The 22,541-nt window shown below is 35.6% G+C and overlaps 3 protein-coding genes and 1 long non-coding RNA gene across 10 annotated transcripts; 1 reads left to right on the top strand and 3 right to left on the bottom strand.

Moving 5' to 3' along the window:
- Positions 1–51: 51 nt before the first annotated feature.
- Positions 52–2,539, top strand: LOC148770898 (uncharacterized). 3 transcript variants are annotated; one of them, XR_016030708.1, is made up of 4 exons: positions 52–338; positions 453–956; positions 1,101–2,039; positions 2,374–2,539. It is a non-coding gene; the product is annotated as an uncharacterized LOC148770898 (long non-coding RNA). The 3 variants fall into 3 exon arrangements; XR_016030707.1 differs by having other exon boundaries at positions 53–338; positions 1,098–2,039; XR_016030706.1 differs by having other exon boundaries at positions 453–2,039.
- A 6,615-nt stretch (positions 2,540–9,154) lies between these two features.
- Positions 9,155–15,227, bottom strand: LOC105952074 (casein kinase 1-like protein 9). Of its 2 annotated transcripts, none has more exons than XM_012975582.2 (14): positions 14,414–15,227; positions 14,244–14,284; positions 14,047–14,116; positions 13,372–13,520; positions 13,192–13,287; positions 12,659–12,729; positions 11,689–11,750; positions 11,534–11,597; positions 11,315–11,399; positions 10,620–10,746; positions 10,403–10,476; positions 10,264–10,321; positions 9,946–10,070; positions 9,155–9,773 (listed from the first exon to the last, which is right to left on the bottom strand). In XM_012975582.2, the coding sequence occupies exons 1-14, from the start codon at positions 14,487–14,489 to the stop codon at positions 9,507–9,509; spliced, it is 1,365 nt and encodes a 454-aa protein (XP_012831036.1). In that variant the 5' UTR covers positions 14,490–15,227; the 3' UTR covers positions 9,155–9,506. The 2 variants fall into 2 exon arrangements, with proteins under 2 accessions (XP_012831036.1, XP_088672448.1); XM_088816322.1 differs by having other exon boundaries at positions 9,946–10,049; positions 14,414–15,096.
- An 80-nt stretch (positions 15,228–15,307) lies between these two features.
- Positions 15,308–17,060, bottom strand: LOC105956537 (scarecrow-like protein 23). Its single transcript, XM_012980387.2, has one exon. It carries the CDS (start codon positions 16,977–16,979, stop codon positions 15,483–15,485), a length of 1,497 nt encoding a protein of 498 aa, XP_012835841.1. The 5' UTR covers positions 16,980–17,060; the 3' UTR covers positions 15,308–15,482.
- Positions 17,061–17,353: 293 nt separating this feature from the next.
- On the bottom strand, positions 17,354–22,349 carry LOC105952124 (uncharacterized). Of its 4 annotated transcripts, none has more exons than XM_012975642.2 (15): positions 21,988–22,349; positions 21,740–21,783; positions 21,100–21,422; positions 20,817–20,991; positions 20,260–20,343; positions 19,944–20,185; positions 19,616–19,829; positions 19,425–19,504; positions 19,057–19,141; positions 18,818–18,949; positions 18,621–18,734; positions 18,461–18,511; positions 18,097–18,181; positions 17,908–17,964; positions 17,354–17,825 (listed from the first exon to the last, which is right to left on the bottom strand). In XM_012975642.2, exons 3-15 carry the CDS (start codon positions 21,318–21,320, stop codon positions 17,788–17,790), a joined length of 1,578 nt encoding a protein of 525 aa, XP_012831096.1. In that variant the 5' UTR covers positions 21,321–21,422; positions 21,740–21,783; positions 21,988–22,349; the 3' UTR covers positions 17,354–17,787. The 4 variants fall into 4 exon arrangements, with proteins under 4 accessions (XP_012831096.1, XP_088672446.1, XP_088672445.1 ...); XM_088816320.1 differs by having other exon boundaries at positions 21,100–21,374; positions 21,988–22,188; XM_088816319.1 differs by having other exon boundaries at positions 21,871–21,998.
- Positions 22,350–22,541: the final 192 nt, after the last annotated feature.

Raw genomic sequence — 22,541 nt, 5'->3', positions numbered from 1 at the left:
CTAAACTTATGGGTATTTTTGAGAATTTTTATTCTCGCAGTTTCTTTTTTTTCGAAGGTAACGATTAAAATGAAAAATAAAAGAAAAGTAAAAAACAACAAAAAAACACAGAAGACACGATCAGTAACTGCTCTCCATTCATCTCACGTATTCCGCTTCTCCCGAAAATCCCTTTGAACACCAAAAACTGCAACAAAAAGTAATTTTATTTGGCACTGCTCAACATTCTTCATCTCCTGAAGCCAAGAATTATAGAGTTCCGGGAAGATTGAAGAAACTCCCTTTTCATCCCTCCCGTAGAAAACCTCAACGGAATTTTCCAAGCTTCCATATTTCGGGTATGAATTGAAGGAATATGGCCGAAGAAAACATCAAATTTTTCAGTTTTGTTAAGTCCTTCTGTATTCGGTGTATGCATGTTCTCATGGATTTGTTTTTTCTTCAAAAATTAGGGGTCATGTGATTATTCTAAATAAACACACACTGAAATGCATAGAGTAAAATCGGTGAAATTGAGGTGAAAAAGGGGTTCAACTAACATACGAGATCAATGACAGTGGACAGTTGCCCATAGGCTTTCATCATTGGAATCTGATTCGTCAAAGGCCAAGCAAAAGTGCGGTGATTCGACTCTGTTGGTGATTTCGACCTCATTATTGTTTTCTTTTCGTTTTTTTTAACTCTGTAGACAGGGTTAGGATTTGAGTTGATTTAAGTATTTTTCCATCGTTATACGTCTATCTGACGAGGATATAACTTATCAATTACCACTAAAAAACTTATAGTAGCCTCCACTGATGCGCATAATCTTGAACCCCCTCTGAAAGAGCTAACTAACAACAAATTAGTAAATGTTGAGCCTCTCTCTGGGAGAAAAGATGGTGGAAAAGATAGAACACATAAACCATCACGGATGTGGCTGTGGGATGCATTTTGGAACCGAGTTAAACCATCCGGTAAAATGAGTTTTTATTATTCATACGGCAACGATTAAATTAGAAAATATTTATGTTCATATTTTTATTTTCAAACCTCAATGCCTTCTATGTAAAATGCTATAAGACATAAGTGATCTTTAAGCTTTTTTTTCTTGATAGAAGTTGGATCCGGAGTTACAACTAACAAGAGATTTGGAATCACTAAAGGAAGAGTGCCTTCTTAATTATGTATGTAGTCTATGCAGAACTATATTCTAATTCTTGATATGGCTCTACTGTTTGGAATGACATGTTTGTAGCAGCAGCAAATGGTGCGAGAAGTTCTCATCTCCATGCTTCCTCCTGGTGCGCTTCCTCGAGTATTGCCCCCTTTTTGCATTCTTTTTTTCCTGGCTTTTTATGAACCTTGGATTTATTTAAATGGAAACATTATTAATACTAATTACATATACTGTATGGAATTCGTATCAAAATGATTTTAGGATGAAATAACACGAACATCAAACGTTCATGTATTATGTTTATCGCGCATGTAGATTGTAGATACCAACATGTAAAATGAATTGTTCGAGAGTTGTTTTATTTCTTCTTAAATTCTTCGTAGGCGAATTTATTCAGTTTCTATTTTTTGTTTTCAGATAGTTTTTTTTTTTTTTAATAATTTATGTATATTCATTATTGTGTTTCACTTCATATAGCCTGGATGCCTTGACAAGAACAATTACGAAAAAAAAAACCCCATTTCTGTTTTGCGTTTATGTAAAATTTGGTTTCAGAAAAATGTGTTCACCTGCTCAAATATAAGAAGATCAGGGTGTGCAATACTTTTGCTAACAACAGAGGTAAGTCTGGATAAATTGTTTGATGCATCAGTTCTCATGAAATTCTCAAGTAGGGCCTGATAAAGACAGATCAAGTTCATCTGACCATGAATAAAGATCAAATTCTATTGCACGGTCACTTAAGCATTCCCAGCCTACTCTCTCCTCCAAAAATAAGTATATAGCCAAACTCAAAAGGATGAGTGCACAGATCTTTATGTATGGTTCTTTGGATCGCAATGTCCGCAAGTGGGATCTTGTGTGATCGAATGCGTATCAGGTTAGTACATCTCATTCTTAGTTTGCATTTTTTTTCACTAATAATTTTACATTTGACTTGAATATCTATTAATTTTACATGTTGATTCTGCATTGATTAATTTACTTCTTTTGCCGACATATTGAGTTTTAGAAAATCCACCTTCTCATGGACATAGAAGATTACTTTGTCTGTGATATTAATCGAAATTTATATTCAAAACTTTAAGACATTCGGGCACATGATATGGTTATTGGAATTATTGGAGTGCCTCCAAGATTGTTTTGCTTTTAAAGGACATATCTGATGTGTGCTCACTAATGTAGCTTTCTGGGAATTTTACATCTGTTTGCAGTGATGATGGAAGGATGTGCGATCAAATTATTCGATTCTAGATTATTTTTCCTATGAGATCCATTTTTATATTTAGGGTTCTTTCGATACTAAAAGATGTGTATTATATAACAAATTGTTACAAGTATTATTCTCTATTGCACACAATTAACTTTTTTATTATTCACTATCAAGTTCAATTGTTCCATATTGCAAGTATGAAAAAATGTATATTACTACAACTTTTAATGTAAATATCTTCTGATTTATTAACACTACACGAAAAAAACATAAAAAATAATGTGTTTGCTTAATTGTGACAAAAGTCTCGAGAGAGTAATGCGATGAAGCAAAATATATCTTGAGATGCATAAAATGTGAATATGGTTTAACCTAATAAAATCAATTCAACTGTTGAAAGTTAAAAAATACAGTTTCATGTATTAGCTCAACATAGAAATGTAGATGACCAATCATGTGATTCAACAAGAAAATGTTCCGATAAAACTAAAAATGAATTATATTATGTTTGCCAAAAAATAAATTTCATCCTCGACAATTCTCTATTAACTTTGCTATGACTAATTGACTATAAACGAAAGTCACGAGTAATCTCTCCAACATGTTGGCATTTAAAAATACTCATCACCGACAAAGAAGAACATACTCCAAATATTACAAGAAAGGTTTTACAAAATTAAGTATTTTAAATTTACTATAATTATATCATTTGGTATTCTTTCCTACCATATTTATCACTTACAATAAATATACACTTCCAATAACTCCCCATAATAACTTCTCACATCCATCGTATATAAACATATATGGGAGACGGACCTAAGACTCGAACACAAGTCTATTGTGTATTAGAAGAGACGCTGACCACCTAAGTCAGAGCAAATTTGTTAACTAATACTTATTTAAATATAATACATCATTTCGTTTATACTGGGCTGAAAAAATAATTGAACTGGCCGACCGGTTTAGAACCGGCATGTGGACCGAACGCCGGAACTAATTTTCCACGCTTAAAATGGGCGTGTGAAAGCAGTTTCCACGCCTGGTTTAGGCGTGGAAACTGCTTTCACACTCCCATTTTAGGCGTGGAAAATTCGAAAACCCAACACTAAAAATAATCATAAATCGCGATTTTCTGGGGATTTTCACATGATTAACCATAAATTCAATATATATAACTACTTTAGATGATTAATTACCTTTCAGATTGACGAGATTTTCGGATTTGAAAGAATTTATCAGAGAGATTTGTGAAAGAGGATGAGAATTAATCACGACCATTTGAAGTATAATACATAAGGAAAGTAAACAGCTGTCATTAATATCCTTCCCTGTCCAATTTCTTTGCAGTTTAAATACTAGCTAATGTTAATATTATTATTATTAATAATATTAATTTTAATACTAATTCTAATATTTTAATATTAATCATATTTTTAATGTCAATGTTAATGTTAATACTGTTTTGCTATTTAGCTATTTATTGTTTAATAGTAGTGCAATATAGATACGGCCACGGGCCGGGTTCGACCCGGACTCGGTCCAGACCCGACCCGAAGACCGCCCCGCCCCACTCCACCCTATTGATCATTGACCCGGACCCGGACCTGATAAAGTACGGGTCGGTTTTGGGTCCCAATTTTTGGGATTTCTTTGATACTTACAAATGAAGTCCCTACTCCTATTTATACTAGACCAATTCCTCAATGAATAATGAAAATCTCTCTGATCTAATGGATAGGAATAGTTGTTCACTAGAATACTCCAAATAATTCCTACAAAAATTTTTCTATAATTATCTAGGGAATCTCTACAAGGTCTATTACATTTGGGTCAACTTCGGCCTAACCAAAAAATATGGGACTCGGGTAATTGACAAAGAGTTGGGCCCAACAGTTGGTGTGTGATATTTTATTTATTTCCTTAATTCACTCATTTATTTCCTTAATTAGCGTGTTTACTTCTTTTCCTTTAGTTACTATCCTTACTTTTCAATTTCTTACAACGTTTTTCAATTTCTTGCAACGTAAGCATACAAAAATTATTTCATAATGTATTATAATTTTATAATTAATTTATGGGGAAACTACAGATAAATCCCTAATCCAAAACTCAAAACACAGATCAGTCCCTAGGTAGTTTCCCCAAGCAATTCAGTCCCTATTCACGCGTCTGACATGCAGATCAGTCCCTAATGTTAATTTTATATATTTTATTATATTTTCTCTCTTCTTTTTCACTCTCACCATTTTCTCTCTCCTCCTTTTTTCTCTCTTCATTTTCTCTCTCTTCATCTTCTCTTTCTTTCTTCTCTTTCTTCATTTCTATCTGCTCTCTTTCTTCTCTATTTCTTCTCTCTTTCTCTCCTCTGGTTTCCTCTTTTTTCCGACGAAAAAATCACTGTAAAACCCACCCACCCAACAATGGCTACAAATGATGTATCTAATGATGTACCCACAGTGATTCTTGGAAGTTGTCGATACAAAGATCAACTTCACATTATTTCCATCAAAAGTAATTCGACCTTAATGGAGATATATGGTGCTATTATCAACAAATGGAATCATATCCATCCATATGCACTGATCCTCCAATACTTGGCTCATCGGGAAAGATTGTATGTGACATTGGGCAGTGATGAAGATGTGGAGAATATGGTTGCATTGCATCTGATAATGAAGATGAGTGTGGTCGACATTGTCGTGATCCGCAAAGATGCTAATTCGCGTGGAAAGAGGGTTCGCACCGATGGTTCGTGAATATAGTACGCTTTGTTCACCAAATAAGTACAATGTATAAGCTGGTAAAGTTCGGGTTATTCGTGAATATAGTACGCTTTATTCACCAAATAAGTACAATATATAAGCTGGTAAAGTTTGGGTTGTTCGTGAATATAGTACGTTTTATTCACCAAATAAGTACAATGTATAAGCTGGTAAAGTTTGGGTTATTCGTGAATATAGTACGCTTTGTTCATCAAGTAGGTACAATGAATACACATGTGAAGTACAAGTGATTCGTGACTATAGTACGCTTTGTTCACTGATAAAGTATATGTTTGTCATTCATATAGTATTGTTACACTCTATATATTATTGTCGGGCCAATGCATCCATATGATCGCATTTGAAGACACAACTCTTCAGTTTAAGACTATTAAGAATGAATGGAGACAATGTGGGAGTTGATCAATATCGATTATGGTAACAATTGAGGAAAATATTAGTTTTACACTTGCGCATTGTGGGTTTGTATGAATATATTGTATAGTATATGAGTATCATGTATGAAATTCAACATATTTATGGGATCTTGTATTCCAAATGCAACAATAATGCTCACCTACCTTAAAATAATCATCTAAAACATAATTTATGCATCTCCCGTACTTATTGATCATTAAGCGTCAATGAAATTGGTACAATTCAATTCATCAAAAAATATGGTACGCTTTGTTCATCAAGTAAGTACAATGAATACACATGTGAAGTACAAGTGATTCGTGACTATAGTACGCTTTGTTCACTGATAAAGTATATGTTTGCCATTCATATAGTATTGGTATACTCTATATATTATTTTCGGGCCAATGCATCCATATGATCGCATTTGAAGACACAACTCTTCAGTTTAAGACTATTAAGAATGAATGGAGACAATGTGGGAGTTGATCAATATCGATTATGGTAACAATTGAGGAAAATATTAGTTTTACACTTGAGCATTGTAGGCTTGTATGAATATATTGTATAGTATATGAGTATCATGTATGAAATTCAACATATTTATGGGATCTTGTATTCCAAACGCAACAATAATGCTCACCTACCTTAAAATAATCATCTAAAACATAATTTATGCATCTCCCGTACTTATTGATCATTAAAGCGTCAATGAAATTGGTACAATTCAATTCATCAAAAAATATGGTACGCTTTGTTCATCAAGTAAGTACAATGAATACACATGTGAAGTACAAGTGATTCGTGACTATAGTACGCTTTGTTCACTGATAAAGTATATGTTTGCCATTCATATAGTATTGTTATACTCTATATATTATTTTCGGGCCAATGCATCCATATGATCGCATTTTAAGACACAACTCTTCAGTTTAAGACTATTAAGAATGAATGGAGACAATGCGGGAGTTGATCAATATCGATTATGGTAACAATTGAGGAAAATATTAGTTTTACACTTGAGCATTGTAGACTTGTATGAATACATTGTATAGTATATGAGAATCATGTATGAAATTCAACATATTTATGGGATCTTGTATTCCAAACGCAACAATAATGTTCACCTACCTTAGAATAATCATCTAAAACATAATTTATGCATCTCCCGTACTTATTGATCATTAAAGCGTCAATGAAATTGGTACAATTCAATTCATCAAAAAATATGGTACGCTTTGTTCATCAAGTAAGTACAATGAATACACATGTGAAGTACAAGTGATTCGTGACTATAGTACACTTTGTTCACTGATAAAGTATATGTTTGCCATTCATATAGTATTGTTACACTCTATATATTATTGTCGGGCCAATGCATCCATATGATCGCATTTGAAGACACAACTCTTCAGTTTAAGACTATTAAGAATGAATAGGAACAATGTGGGAGTCGATTATGGTAAGTTTTTCGTGAAGTACGCTTTGTTCATCAAGTAAGTACAAGTCTAGTGTTGACAAGGTATCTTCGAATAGACTAGGAAGTATTTGTTGCTCATTTTTATGGTACGCTTATATTCTTTATACAAACTAATTAATCGCAAAATAAAGTACCATGTGTTCAAAAGGTAAGTACATTTCATCGAAACATATAGTACAATGTATACAATGGAAAAGTACGAGTAGAGCTAATCAATAGTATTATTAGCTCTACAACAAAAGGACAGATTGTTTATGGCACAAAAACACATTCATCTGTTTGAAAAGCGATCGGTGAGCACCTGCAGCCTATTGATAGCTTGCTGCAATCTTCTTTTACATCAATTCCTGCAATTACATACACATAAAACTACAATTATAACAAATACAACGTACTATAAAGTTCCACTACTAGTACTTTCAGTAATTTCGTTCAATACCATCCAAATGCACGAGCAATTCCATTGTTGCATATGACACACACTACATTACAATCAAACATTATACTATTCGATTGCACTAGCAATGCCATTCAAAGACACTAGCAATACTATTGTGGCATATGACACATACTACAGAACCATCAAAGATTATACTTCCAGTACCCTGTGTTAATACCGTCCGAAGTCAAGAGCAATACCATTATTACATATGACATATCCCTTGTTGGGACTAAATTCTTTCGGGACAGTACTTCGATTACCCTGTGTCAATACCATCTAAATGCACTATTAATACCATTATTGCACATGACACATACTATAGAACCAGTACGAAAAATACAATAAGCCTCTTTCCAATATCCTATATGAAACCCTTGTTAGGACTAAAATGCTTTGGGGACATGCTAATGTCACCGAAGAATAATACCCATGAGAAAACTGTTACAAAATCATGAAATTCGATAACAAATAAATGATCTTTGCAAACCCAAACAACAAAACAACAGATATTGGAACCGATTTAATGATTAGGGGAAACACCGAATAAAGTCGAGGCATAATACCCATGAGTGGATATGTTCAAAATCATGCAATTCTATAACAAATAAACCTTTTGCAAGCTTAAGCAACACCCAAATGGGTCTGTTTCCAAGAAAATGAAAAAAAAAAAAAATCAAACCTTGTTGTTTACCCTGCTTCACCATTGTCTATAAATGGGTTTGTTTATTTTTATTTTTCCTTTCGCTTTATTATTTTTCTGCGTTTTGTTGATTCTTCGTGCTTCGTAATTTCTTCGTTCTTTGTTGTTTCTTTGTTCTTCGTTTCTTCTTTGTTTCTTCTTGGTCTGAAAATGAGTATAAACTGAACGGTGGTTTGAAATGTAACGGGCAAAGAGCGTGTAACACAAACGGCGCGTTGGAAGTTGAAAAGAAGTTATGTAAAATTAGTATAAAGTAAAGGGTATTTTAGTATTTGCACATTTTATTAGGGACTGATCTGCATGTTAGGCGCGTGAGTAGGGACTTAATTGCTTGGGGAAACTACCTAGGGACTGATCTGTGTTTTGAGTTTTGGATTAGGGATTTATCTGTAGTTTCCCCTTAATTTATTCAATATGGATTTTTTTTTGAGAACTATATGGAAATATTTAAATGAAAATTGATTTATTTCATATCGAACTAATACTTGGCTAATTACTACTAATATTAACATATACGTACAACAAAATAGGTGGACCTTGTTATGACATCAGATATAAGTAATATGTTTAAATTGTTTTTTATTATGAAAACATGTAATGAATACTTTACCATATTGTGGAAAGTGGAAATTAATGTTGGATAATTAATAAATTTATGTAAATAGAATAAATAATTACACGCATGAAACGAGTAAGATTCCACGTAGCTAAGGGAATTAAATAGATAGATAGATTATTAAATTTTATATAATATATAGATAGATTAAAAAAGAAGAAAATGAATTGAAAAAAATAACAAACACGTTAAATTTTTAAATCACTGTTCACCTTTGAAGAAGTTTTGAAAAAGAAAATTATAGGAAACTTCAAATTTGAATAATTGAAAATTATTTAGGCACAAAAAACATTTATAATGTATAATAATAAATCCCACCAGCATCACCAATATAGTCCGGTTCAAGATATTCTTGACCCATCTTTTAGAACAGGGCAATTTAGGTATTTACTGTATTTGAAAATACATGCAGCGGTATACATGATGAAATTACATAGGCAATTCTTTTGTCTGGTAGTAAACAGAAAAAAAAAAAAAAAAAAAAAAAAAAACAGCCGAACATATGGCGTTTACAACAAAAACAACTCTCGGAAAAAGAAAAAAAAAAGAAAAGGCGCGGTAGAACGAAGCATCAACTAGTGTGGTGTACAACACATTTTACATTTACAATGATCAGATAATGCGAACAAGATTTCCGATAAATAGGGTTGGGGGTATTTAAAGTTCACCTTTCACATTACCTCTTTTAAGGAAAAGAAAAACGCGATCCAATTTTTACTTTCTGATGGAGAGAAATTCGAAGCTTCGGAGAGGGTCGTCACGAGTGGGTTTAGTAGTACGAGAGAAAGACGGCGGTTTATGATCAATGCCAGCTGGCTGGATTCTTTGAGTGGTGGATATTCGACCACCACTGCTCGATACCACTCTGGTGGTTCTGCCATCACTTGGATCGCCCGATGAGTTTGGTCTACTGCTCGAAATGGCTGCTCTCCTTGAAGAGCTGCCGTTTCTTGAAGTACGCCCTTTTTCTGAATCCGGTTGCTGCATTTAATTGAACTCATTGAAATCGCTCTTAGTACCAAGTTCAAAGTCGAGAAATAAAAAAAATATCCAGGAATTTTAATGCAAGAAAAATCACGTGTGACCAAAGTTAAAAATGACGGATGATGCCTAATTTTTTAATGGGATGGATGGATGGATAAAGAACAAATACCACATCTTTGGAGGAAGGTACATCTTCTGATGTCTTGTTTCTAAAATTTTCACCATGTCGACCTGGACCTGCAGGATTTCTTCTAGAGAAAGCTTCAACGGCACCTGAGAATCGATCTCGAATATCTTGCCCCATTGAAGAAAACAATAAAATCAAAAAAACAATAAGAATGTTCTAATTCATATACTTCAACGGCATTCATTTATTTTCAGGTTTCAGAATCTTCGATTATGAGTCGTATATTTAATTAATTGTCAAAAGGGATGGAAACTCAAATCATTTGACAGGTCATTTCACACACACACTGTACTTAATTACCTGATGTTCTTCCTGATCTCTCACCAGAAGTTCCCGCAACAGCGTTACCGGTAGGATTCTGCAAGCAAGTCAATGAACCTTTACATTCACACTATCAAAGATCATAAAGCAACACACGAAAGAATATGCAAACTCTTACCCTTGATCTGGAACTTGCACCAATCTGAGGATACTTCAACATAGTCCAATCGAACACATAGTCGAATTGGTAACCTGCACGAATATTTCAAAAAGTCCACACTGAGATACGATACTCAAGCAGGAATAGACAAGTAATGATCACAAAATACCGTTCAATAAGAAAATCAACAAGAGTATGAGATTAGAACATATGGTACAGTTATATTATTCATTACCTTCACGAATAAATAAATCCCGGAAAAGTCGCTTTAAATAGGAGTAATCTGGTTTGTCCTCAAATCTTAACGACCGGCAATAGTGAAAATAAGATATGAATTCTGATGGAAATGATTTGCAAAGGACCTGAAATAATTGTAAATCATGTAAGCTTTCCACAAATCACCAAATCCAGGGATTGATCGGAAAACCCTGACCAGATTTAGCATTTAGGATTAGGGGAACATAATACTTATAAGTTCTAACTAACTATTTATTCTTCAAAATAATATGGACATGCAGAGAAGACTAACAAAAGATATTCTGCACATTGCATTTTCTTTTCCTTTTGGTTTCATGTGCATTATGCATAAATTAACACATGGTACGTAGTTTCAAATGGTTAAAGGAGTATTACTCCTCAACCAAATCTTATTGCGGCAGGCAGATCAAGCACCACGATTAGTTTAAAGTTTCAAACCGTCAAGTATTATTATCCACACACTGAAATCTTAAAGCAGCATGATCAATCCAGAAATTCAAGTGGATTCAATAAAATAGCAGTAGGTATTCAAGACACAAACTTATACAAATGAACAGAGATAATTAACTGTTGTTTTCTAGCAGCATACAATTGTTTAGCATACCTAGGAAAACATACGTCGAATCAAAGACAACCTACATAAAAAATGCAAGAATGGATATTTATATGAACCTCTATAGGAGTAAGCATTTTCTTCTCGCTAATCTTGTCATATTTCTGTTTTTTGGTGCCAGCTTTAAGTCCCTGCCAGGGAAGACTGAAATGAAGAGAATGTAGAATAAGTAAAGGAATGCCCAAAAAAAAAATCAGAACAGTGACGGACAAGGATCCGAAACAAAGTAGGAAAAATGAAAGAAATACGAAGGTAGGAATTCAGCATATATGACCAACCTCCCTCTCAGAAAATACATTAGGACATAACCAAGAGATTCCAAATCATCTCTTCGACTTTGTTCTGCAAGCATAAGTAAATCAAAAGCAGATAAAGGGATTAATACTGAGTTCCTGACACAGAAACAGCTTGTTTTGTATGATAAATCACTCACCAACTCCAAGGTGTGTATTGACACTGGCATAGCGAGCAGTACCAGTGAGATTCTTGTTTTCTCTGCAATGAGATGTTAAAAGGGATACTAGGTAAGTATATCGAAAGATAAACAAAAATACAGATATTTGTCAGATACACTACAACTATATCCTGCGATATTCCTATATAACGTCATAAATCACTCAAGGCCCGAAAAAGCATAAAACCCAGATCAAAGGAAGTTACATCAGACCTCCAGGATCAATCTCATCCATGCCATCTTTATCTCTATAGTTAAAAAATGTGAAAAATGGATAATTCTATAGATATAATTTTGTTAATTCTTACACTTGAAATTTTAATGTTAATCATCGAAGTTGTACTTTGGTTTAAAATGGTTTGCCAGAACCCTATGAAGAGTAATAAAGATAAAGCAAGAAAGGACTCCGTTACCATGGGGAAGAAAGATTATCTATTACATTAACTAAGAAAAATGTTAATTCAAGAACATAAGATGTTTAAAATAATTTATTCCTGGCTCTATGACTACAGTAAATCTTCCAGATAATATTTGAGAAGTCAGTATCCTGTAGAGCACACCAGCACTGCGCGATACAAATGGATTTCAGGCAAACACTCATGATTGCAAAAGCAATTAAACACAGGAGATCAATGGCTTCATAAACATAAATATATTCTCAACATTTACAGTTCATCTATGTGACATGAGCATAAGCTAACAAAACGAGCATTTATGTCTTATACTTTAGTCCTACTCTCTTCTCTTTCTCCCAGACACTTTCTGAATTATTTTCTTTCACGCGTTACTTATTTGTAGGCCTCAGCACAAAAATAGACTGGAGATCTGAGGCAAACAATTAATGTTACTTCATAAGTAATGAAAGACCAATGCATCACTTCATATGTCCTAAAGACATGCAAGGGAAAATACTTCTATGTTGACCCAATAAAAAAATAAGGAAAGGTACCTATACGGAATGTGCTTATGAGTCTGAAGATCCCTATACTTTTTGGCAAGACCAAAGTCAATGGCATAAACCTGCATAACATATCATTAGTGTCACAGACAATGGGAAAATTCAGATAGTAGTCTAGCCATACAATTAGGTGGTCAGGTTTAAATTTCTAATACAAAACATACATAACTCATGTGCAACGAGTCAGACATAGAATTGAGTATACTACAAATATCACACTTAGAATAGTAGTAACTGGTACTGAGATAGTCCATTGGAAAAAGTTCTGTCCAGAAAATGTTCATATTTTTGGAGATCTCAACAAGTATGAGTAATAAATTTGGGATCGCGGTAACATCTTACACCAGAGGGAGAAATTTGAGGAATAGAAATTAAAAAAAATGCTCAAGGTTTAATACTGGAAAGATGTCAATAGAGTAGCATGCTCGAACGACAAGTTTTTTATTGGTTTAAAAAAAACCAAACTCAAGAAAATTGCATAGTATATCCTGGGGAAAAAAAAAGAAGAAAAAAAAAAGGCATGCCTGATTTGCTTTGCGCCCCAAGCCCATCAAAAAATTGTCAGGCTTTATATCACGGTGAAGAAATCCTCTTGAGTGCATGTACTCAACTCTATTAATCTGTAAATTACAATCTTCGCATTATAAGTGACGTTGGTATACAAAATCCTCAATCTAAGGAAAGGCTTAACGATCACCACTTACTAGTTGATCTGCAAGCATTAACACTGTTTTCAAGGTAAACTTCCTGTTGCAATAGTTGAAGAGATCTTCAAGACTTGGGCCCAGAAGGTCTATCACCATGACATTATATTCACCCTCAACTCCGAACCATTTCAAATTGGGAATCCCCGCTATATGATAAGAGAAGCAAAAGAAAATTATATTCATATTCAGAAAATAACTTCAGCAAGCCAAGATAATTAAATCTTGTGTCTATATGCATTTAAATGTGTTATCTAAAACTCAGAAAGAAAAAGAAAGGGATGAACAGCAACCTGTCTTACTATCATTATCAATGCAAACAAGTATGCAGTATAAATCCAACTTCCAGAAAATAACCTCATAGCACCTTTCTACTTTTCTAAACGGTCCAAGGGTCGTAGAAGCATAAAAGCAGATCAAGCGATTGCAACTCTATCTCTAATTAATTTTAGCGAAAATACTCAAAAACAAGTGAACGTTGCATAAGAAAGTTGCAGCAAATAGGGCACTAATGTTTCTAGGAAATCATACCTCTACCTCTAATCAACAAATCAAAGTTTATGGTCAATCATGATGCACTTAGTCGTATTTGATGTGTAATGTGTTTGTACATTAGTCTGCCGACAAACTTGTGAGTGTTGAGAGAAGGGATAAAAAGGAAACAGGGAAACTTACTTCCTCCTTGGAGAATCATATATATTTTTGACTCATAGTGAAGTTGTGGATGCTTGGTCTTCACGGATTCCTAGTAATTGCATAGTAGTATAATTCAATAGATGGTATGATAAGCACATATATCAATCCAAACAATCGATTAGATTAAACTTCATACAACACAAAGAAGGGGGGTCGGTTTAAAATAAAAACCGTACCAGCTTTATGGCTACTTCTTCTCCATTTTGTATGTTCACACCTACATCAACAAAGCAAACCGATTTACTTTCGTCGTACAAAAGAAACACACTAGCAGCTAATAGTAATCCAAGAAGGACAAAAAGCTAAAGTTAAGCATTTAACTAAACAATGACAAAATAGGTAGTACCTAAAAAGAGTTCACCAAATGAACCACACCCAATTTTCCTCCCAAGCTTAAATTTCCCACCGACAACATGATCCATGGCAATCGACTCAATTCAACAAAACCCCCAATATTCCCAATATTTAACCCCTAAACTCCGAAAATAATCGACAATTTCAGCCTCTAATCGGGCTTCAAAACAACCCGACTCCGAGCCTGTAAACGTACGAAACAACGCGATAAAATGCCAACTCCGTATCCGCCACAGTGGATCCAAGAATTCAACAGAAGATAAACACCGATCATGAGATTCCCCTTTCTTCCCTCCGTCGACCTACATCCTTGAAAGACAAACCCTAATTGAAAACTCTAATTCACAAACTCATGACCCCTCTTCATTGATCAAAACCCAAAAGCGACCGACCAAAACCGAAGACGGATAATTCTATTATATTATATATAAATATGGAGTAGATAAAGTCTACCGCTGTCGAAATTATTACAGGAACGAATCGGAAAAAAAATAACAAATGATTATGAACAATACAAAGGGGAGACAGATGACCGAAAATTGAGGAATTAGAGAGAGAGAGAGAGAGAGAGAGAGAGAGAGAGAGAGAGAGAAACAATGGGGTTTGGTGTGTGTGTGTGGAGAAAAGGAATATGGGATGAGAGAGGAAACGATTGATGATTGATTAATGCGGTGTGAGTGGTGGTTGTTGCTAAAGCAATTATTTCATTAATAATTCTTTTATAAAACAAAATAATTGATAAAAAAAATAAAATAATAAATATGCAAAATGTGATATTGAAAATTCAAAAGTAGAATAAATCGTCTGATACAAACGTTGCAACTTGCAATATTTATATTCAAAAATTACCTTAGATTAAAAAAAAAATTTGGAGTCGACAATAAAATTAGCGTAAAGTGCAAATACAACATATAAATATTACAAAAATCAAATGTCGATGCCACCTCTATTCGTAATTCTTAACATTACAACGTATAATATGAGTATTAATATCACCATTAATCATAATATTGATATTGATATTGATATATATACGGTTACACTCTAATTAAATATATATTCTATGATTTAAAAGAATTAGGTGAAGTCCAAGCAGAAGCAGTGTACAAGCTAGTATCCTTCCACCCCAGCCTAAGTATTCCATCTCCCTGCACCAAACTATATCCATTTCCATAATTATTATTATTATTACCATAATTATTAGGAAACATATTCACAATCAACTGCGCCTGCGCCATCGAATTCGAGCTCATCGGAATCTGCGAAAATCCATTCCTCGAAAGCTCACTCCTCCAATGCCTATACTTATCCTCCCCGCTCCGGGCGGGCCCGCCGACCGCCAGCACATTATTAATCTCCCTATGCATGAGGCACTGCTCGACCCGGTACCGACCCGGATCGTCCACGGGCGAAAAAGACCCGATCGAGTCGAACATGGTTGAGTAGTAGTGGAGCGACACCACAAACCTATCTAGAAACGAGCCGCCATGCGCTATCTCCTGCTCCACCAACGTGACCACCCTGGGCCGCACCCTGTGCAGGAGGCCCATCAGCCTCCTGTCGGGGCCCGCTGCATCGTACAACGAGTGCTGCATCCAGTGGACCGCGACTGTTTCGTTCGAATACGTCGGTATGTCTTCGATTTCGCCGCATTTTTTGTTTATAGGCCGGAAGTCGAAGCGGATCCCGACCCGTTTCGCGAAAACGGATAGTTGACGACCCGTTTCGGAGAGGAGATCCGGGTCGGGTCCGAAAGCGGTCATGCGGACGTGGGGCGGGCCTTCGGGTCGGGTTGATAGGATGTGGAATAGGGCGGGCCATTGGAGGCCCTGCATGATGTCGATATCGATGATGTGGACACGTGTCTGGCGGTGGAAGGCTTCTAGAATGGCTTGATTGGAGGTGAAGTGGGAGAACTTGACGAAGGGGGAGAGGTTGTTGTAGATTTGGAAGGCGGAGTAGATGGCGGTGGTGTTGTGGACGAGGGGGGCGGAGACCCCTATCCAGGAGTTGATGACTCTGCTTGACATGGCTTTTGCGAAGTACGCGACTACTCTTTCCGCGCATGAAGCGCTGTATGGGGACGCGATTTCCGTCAGCTCGAGGAGCATTCGTCGGGCTTCGCCGAGATTGTCGACTGATACGGCGACAGCACATTCGAGTAGGAGGGTGATGAGGTTCAGGCCGGCCGGTTCGTCGTTGGCGGCGGCGGCGGCGTCTGGTGGTTTGGTGGTGGTTGCTGGTGGTCTTTTGGCATTTTGGAATTCGTCGAGATTATTAGTGGTGGTACTCCAGTGGTGGTGGGATCCCGGCGTGTCGTTGGGGCTGTTTCTCGGGATTTTTCTCGGCCTGAGCTCGCTGAGAAGGGCGGCAACGGCGGCGCCCTCATCGTACGCTCCGGTTAAATGGTTTTCGTTTTCCGGCAAGTCTTCTATGAGTTGCTTGGTGACGTGCTCCACCCAACGAGAGAGCTCAGTCGATCTCTCGGCCGGATTCTTGACGGAACTAACGCCGGAAAACCCGTCTCCGGCGGGATTCAACTCGTGCTGGGGTTGCATCGCATGCACGAATTCAAATGCAGATAAAAAAAATTGAAATATAAAGAAATTATAGACGAAGTGGGAGGGGCTGCAAATGGGTTTGCAGGCCAGTATTTAAAGGGGAAGAAATCGTCAGAATTTTGAAGTGGTGAATTTATTTTAATGGAGATATATAGATTGGCCGGCATAGTTAGACAAAGAGATGATGATAACAGTTAGCTGACAATTAACACGTCGGTTTTAGGTATTTAATTATGACTTTTGTATAATAATAATCAATTACTATCTTTTTTTAATAAATTAATAACCAATTACTATGGCTTTTGATAAAGTTAATCAGAAGTCATTTTGTCTCCTGGGTTTGAGCAGAATAAAAAGGACTGAATGAAGTATTTGCAGCTGAATATGGAATGTACAGCACTACTGTTCACTTGTACAGAATTTTCAAATTATAAATCGGTTGCGTATTTCGCTTTCGTACAATACTCTGTGGTTTTAAAACACGATTACAAAAAAATAAAAAAATAAAATAAAATAATAATTACGAACAGATGGATCTGTCGATGAACAGCTTTTGGTATGGTTAGAAAGAAAACGGCAAGGCACTGAGGTTTTTTTTTTTGAAGCAAATTAGGTACAAGTATGTTCAACAGAATCGAAGCATCCGAATTTGAGCGACGAAAGAGAGCTAACCCATCATTTATCCCGGAGCATTTGTTGAGGAACAGGAGAGATTAGCAGTATTACTCTGTTTTGTCAATGTCATTTTTCGGAAACTTTCGTTGTTGAAAGGCAAAATATAAATACATAAAGCATTCACAGAGATTTATTGATCGCCTGTCTCAGATGATTCTGACTCGTCCTCTGTTAGAAGATAACATGAAATGTAAGTTTGTAGAAGTGGACATAATTTACGATCACAAAAAAACCAAGGATATATACGTACCAAAAAGTGATTTGATTGTTGGCCTCTTTGACTTGGTAGTTTTCTTCTTTAGTTCAGCTGCAACGAATAAAAGAGATTAAATATCAAAACATAGGCATATGTGTGTGTGTGTGTGTGTGTGTGTGTGTGAGAGAGAGAGAGAGAGAGAGAGAGAGAGAGAGAGAGAGAGAGAGAGAGAGAGAGAGAGACCCATTCCAGGAACTTGGTAGTCATTAACAATTTCAAAGTTCTTATATGTGTAACCGACAAAGTTGATGTCCTTGGATGAAAGCATCTGGAAGTGAAAAGAAAAATAAGCTCGAGAAGAAAACAAAGGACTTTGCAAAATGTTCGCTACTCTAATGAGCATCATCAGCACCAGAAATAAGCCTTACTAAACAAAATGATAGAACAGATATCAGGGCAGGCAATTGAAATTTATAGATACATACGAACTTCATCCGACAAAAAATACTGCAGCTAAGTATCGGATGCATTACATGTATAATGAGTATATACGAAAATTAGTTACTATTTCCAAATATACATCCACAAAGTCGGAGCAGCACAGTACCTTTCTCCATGGACCAGACTTTGATGAAGTTTGAGCATGGTGGTGCTCAGACTGCAGCCAGTGAAACAATTGTTGTTAGTTACATCTCTTTCACAAATCATAAAAAAATTAAAAATTAAAAAGATAATAAATGTTTCATTTGAACAAGGACCAATAATACCTCTTCGAACTTCTCAAAATTTTGGGTATCCAACTCGTCTTTAACTTCAGGAATAAATGCAGCGTCCATATGGTATATGTTGTCCCAGTCAACTCCATTGAACCAAGGATGGGCCTAGAAAAGCAAAAACTTAACCTAATTTTCCGTAATTAGGTAAGTGATTAAGAACTTTGCATAGAACACAAACTAGTCAATACCTTTATTTCACCCGCCCCCTTCGAACCAAGCCGCTGGTTGACACTACAAAGTAGTTTGCTTATAAGGTCTTTTGCTTCCAAAGACAGTTTGGCTTCCTCGGGAAATTTTAAATGTGTTCTCCAGTTGACTATCTGCATGAAAGCAAGAAGTCCAAAATTAAATTCATATTTTTTTTATTTCATCTTGATTATACGATGGCTATAAAGACGTAAAGAAATTGAAACAACCCCTGTTTTACCTTCCTACATGTTGACATAGGATCATCAGAATAGAAGGGTGGATAACCCACAAGCATTTCGAACATGATAGCACCAAGGGACCACCTGCACAACAAAGGAAAGCCTTATTCTCAAATAATAGCTGGACGAAATCAACTACGCACCCACTTAACCTAACAAAAATATAAGGGGATCGGTAAGATCATAAAAGAAGAGATGTTAGAGGGGAGGAATCAAGCAAAGAATATTTAATGAGAATGTAAAAGTAATTTTATAACGTCATTGTTATCCAGAGAAGAAAAGACGATCAAAATCTAACACGTGCACATGCATACTTTAATATATGTCTAACATAACCCGAAACTTCTATGAGTAAATACGAACTAACCAATCACATTCCATCCCATAACCCTTCTTTAGCAGAACTTCAGGAGCAATATAATCGGGTGTACCGACAGTTGAATATGCCTGCAGTCAGCAAATAGAAACTAAGAAAAAGGGCTTCCAATGCATTTGCAATTATTTGAAGAACAATATTGTTCGGGATTGAAAACAAGAAACGCCTTTCGCCTAACTTACAAGCATTCTCCTATTTTTCTGCCAATGTTGCAATTGTTCTTGTTGTGAGCGTTTCGGAGCTGAGCGATCATCACTTCTTGAAGTTCCATTAAAGCTGTCTCCAACTGAAAAGTCTTCTTGTATAGTACTACAGTCTAGAGGCTTGCACAGACCAAAATCTGATAATCTTAAATGACCATGTCTATCAAGTAGTAAGTTGTCAGGCTTGATATCTCTGTAGCAACCAAACGTAAAGAAAAGAAGTCAGGCATACGGAGGTAGGTCGATGAGAATACGGAAATACACCATGCTGAAATCAAAATAAGCATTCAATTAGAGATCTACAGACCTATGTATATAATTGTGTTTATGGATAGATTCTATAGCCAAAACTGTCTCTGCTACGTAAAATCTGGCCTCGTCTTCAGTCAAGGTATCTTTTCTCATTAATAAAGTCATCATATCTCCACCTGGAAGATATTCCATGACAAGATACAAATATTCCTCATCTTGGAAAGAGCAATACAGTTTGACAATGCAATTACTGTCCACCTCCGCTAGCAGATTCCTTTCAGCTTTCACATGCTCAACCTGATAGATGAGAAGACCAGTCACATAGTAAACGTAATCATATCAGAATCATCTGAAGAGCAATAATCAAGTACCTGGCCTCTACGAAGCATTTCCGATTTCTTAAGCTTTTTCATTGCATATACGGAACCGGTATTTTTCTCCCTGCAGACTCTAACCTGTACAGGAAAATGCCCAATCATTAAGATTTTTCCCTTTCACACCTGTCAATAAAAGACAGAGAGATCCCATAGGCCATAACTCTTGGGATAAGCTTCTAAATTAACAATTGTAATTTGCACCCAAAAAAGTCCCCCGATTAACCACCACACACTACATTGTGTAATCAGTACGGAAAGTTGACAACTATTATCCTTTGCTTCAGCAGATGAACAAAGTGCTTGAAAGTGAATAGCAGCGGGACAAAGAGGTATTTATACCTTTACTAGGAATCTCTCCTAACATCACAATTTAGCTAATAAATTCAAAAATTACTCCCAAAACACAGAGGTTATGACGTTATGTAATTAGGAGTTGGGACTTGGATAAGTTGAGGTCCAAACACAAACAAATATTAGGAAACTTTCATGTAATATCAACCAAAGCAAGTGACGGTAACCGAGATAGACATATTATTTGCAGAAATCTTTACCTCCCCAAAAGCACCCTTCCCAATCATTGTCAGTAACTCAAAATCATCTGCGCCCATCTTATGCCTCTGAAGGCGCATATATTCAGTTTCCTTCTTCTCTAAGAATTTTAATAGGTTATTTTGATCTTCCTCAGATACATCAGCATCAGCTAGCTTCTTTTCAAGTAAATTTCGCCTGTTAACAAAAAAAACGTAAAAATGATAGTCATTCGTAACGAGAAATATAAGAAGGAAAGCATAATGCAAAATTATTGATTCAACAAACTCAATTAATATACCGTACCGCTCTCTCCTTTCCTGAAGATTTCTCATCTGCTCCTTGTAATGATTTTCAATGTATTGCTTTGCAGCAGCAACCCTCTGTTTTGTGAGGTTTGAAGCTTCCTCACTCGAAAGTGCTTTTGGTTCTTCTCTTCCACTGCCCATTGAATCCTTCTTTCTAGTCGATGACCTCAATCGATCTCGTGGTTGAAATTTCTGGAACCAACTCCTCGCTGAATCCATTAATTGATTCTCCTCAAGTTAAGAGGTAATTTGCACACAGCTTCCCTCCCATGGCTGTCATCATAAACGGACACCATTCATATCATCCCCAAAATACAAAACCTAACAATGACAGAAAACCAATCTTTAGCACTCAGTTTATATCCGAACAAACTTTGCCAAATCTCTGGCACCACGACAAAAATGCCCCAAATTGCCAATGCAAAACATCATTTTAGCACCGAGCAAGAATATCGAAAATACTATCCTGCTACAACTACAAACCTAAAAATATCAAATTATCGTCAAACTTTTCGAAAATTCCGTAAATTTTAATCCACATTATTCCAATACATAAAAAAGGAATTCACCAACATCGAAAAATTGATCAAAGACGAAAAGAATTGCAAAAGGCACAATTCAAATAATCATGATAATACCTTGATTCTCCAAATTGGGAAAGTTCTGAAGAATTCACCCAACCCTGTCGAAAACCGATGAAATGTCAGAGGTCAAAAAATTTCCAGAATTTCGAATTCATTCGATGACAAATGCAAACACAAACACAAACCGATCACAAAAAATCCTGTTCCCCGACACAATTTTCAGAAGAAAGAGAAAAATAAAAAAAATAATTAATTAACTCATGTAAAAGGGGGAAGAGCAATCGGCAGAAAAACCGGCTTACCGCCAAATCTTAAGAGATGGAGAGATAAAACCGATCCGCGAAATACAACCGTGCACGTATATATACATACAAAAATATATTATAGAAGATTGATCGGTTGAATGTAAATGATTCTCTGTATATATAAAGATTAATTTATTAATCCGCCATTTTCGCTGGTTTGGGGGAACAAAGGTCACCTTCGCATGATCTAACGTTTTCTCCACTATTTATAACTTCTCTCTCTTATAAAACAAAAAAAAATCAATTAAATATATATTTTTTGTAATTTATATTTGTACTTTAAAAAATAATTAAATAGCATATGGATTAAATATTTGTATTGATTCTATAATTGGGTTTAGTGGGTCAAAATTCTGTCTGGAGTTGACTAATTAATAATGCCTTCTTCAATAACAACTGTGAAGAATAAGTTTGGTGATGCAGTTGGATTACATTACTACAATATAATTATGGGGTATTTAATTTTTCATATATTATATATAAATATTGGAATAATGTTTGTCAGTAGAAATTGAGGCCCATTTATGCCCAAGCCCAAATGAGCCCAAATA

This window comes from Erythranthe guttata, chromosome 4 (genome assembly GCF_056151865.1).
Source record: "Erythranthe guttata isolate IM_541 chromosome 4, IM_541, whole genome shotgun sequence".
Classification (NCBI taxonomy): Eukaryota; Viridiplantae; Streptophyta; class Magnoliopsida; order Lamiales; family Phrymaceae; genus Erythranthe; species Erythranthe guttata.
Note: the sequence above shows the minus strand (reverse complement) of the source record. Positions and strands in the feature narration are given on the sequence as shown.

Bases quoted from the DNA above. Each gene is read 5' to 3' on its own strand.
- LOC105952074 (XM_012975582.2), bottom strand. From the start codon at position 14,489: ATGGATCATGTTGTCGGTGGGAAATTTAAGCTTGGGAGGAAAATTGGG. The intron at 11,598-11,688 runs GTGAGTGATTTA...TTATGCTTGCAG, and splicing joins CAATACACACCTTGGAGTTG to AACAAAGTCGAAGAGATGAT. The intron at 11,400-11,533 runs GTTGGTCATATA...TCTTCATTTCAG, and splicing joins ATGTATTTTCTGAGAGGGAG to TCTTCCCTGGCAGGGACTTA.
- LOC105956537 (XM_012980387.2), bottom strand. From the start codon at position 16,979: ATGCAACCCCAGCACGAGTTGAATCCCGCCGGAGACGGGTTTTCCGGC.
- LOC105952124 (XM_012975642.2), bottom strand. From the start codon at position 21,320: ATGGATTCAGCGAGGAGTTGGTTCCAGAAATTTCAACCACGAGATCGA. The intron at 19,830-19,943 runs GTCTGTAGATCT...TGGTTGCTACAG, and splicing joins AAACACAATTATATACATAG to AGATATCAAGCCTGACAACT. The intron at 19,142-19,424 runs GTTAGTTCGTAT...TTTGTTGTGCAG, and splicing joins TATGGGATGGAATGTGATTG to GTGGTCCCTTGGTGCTATCA.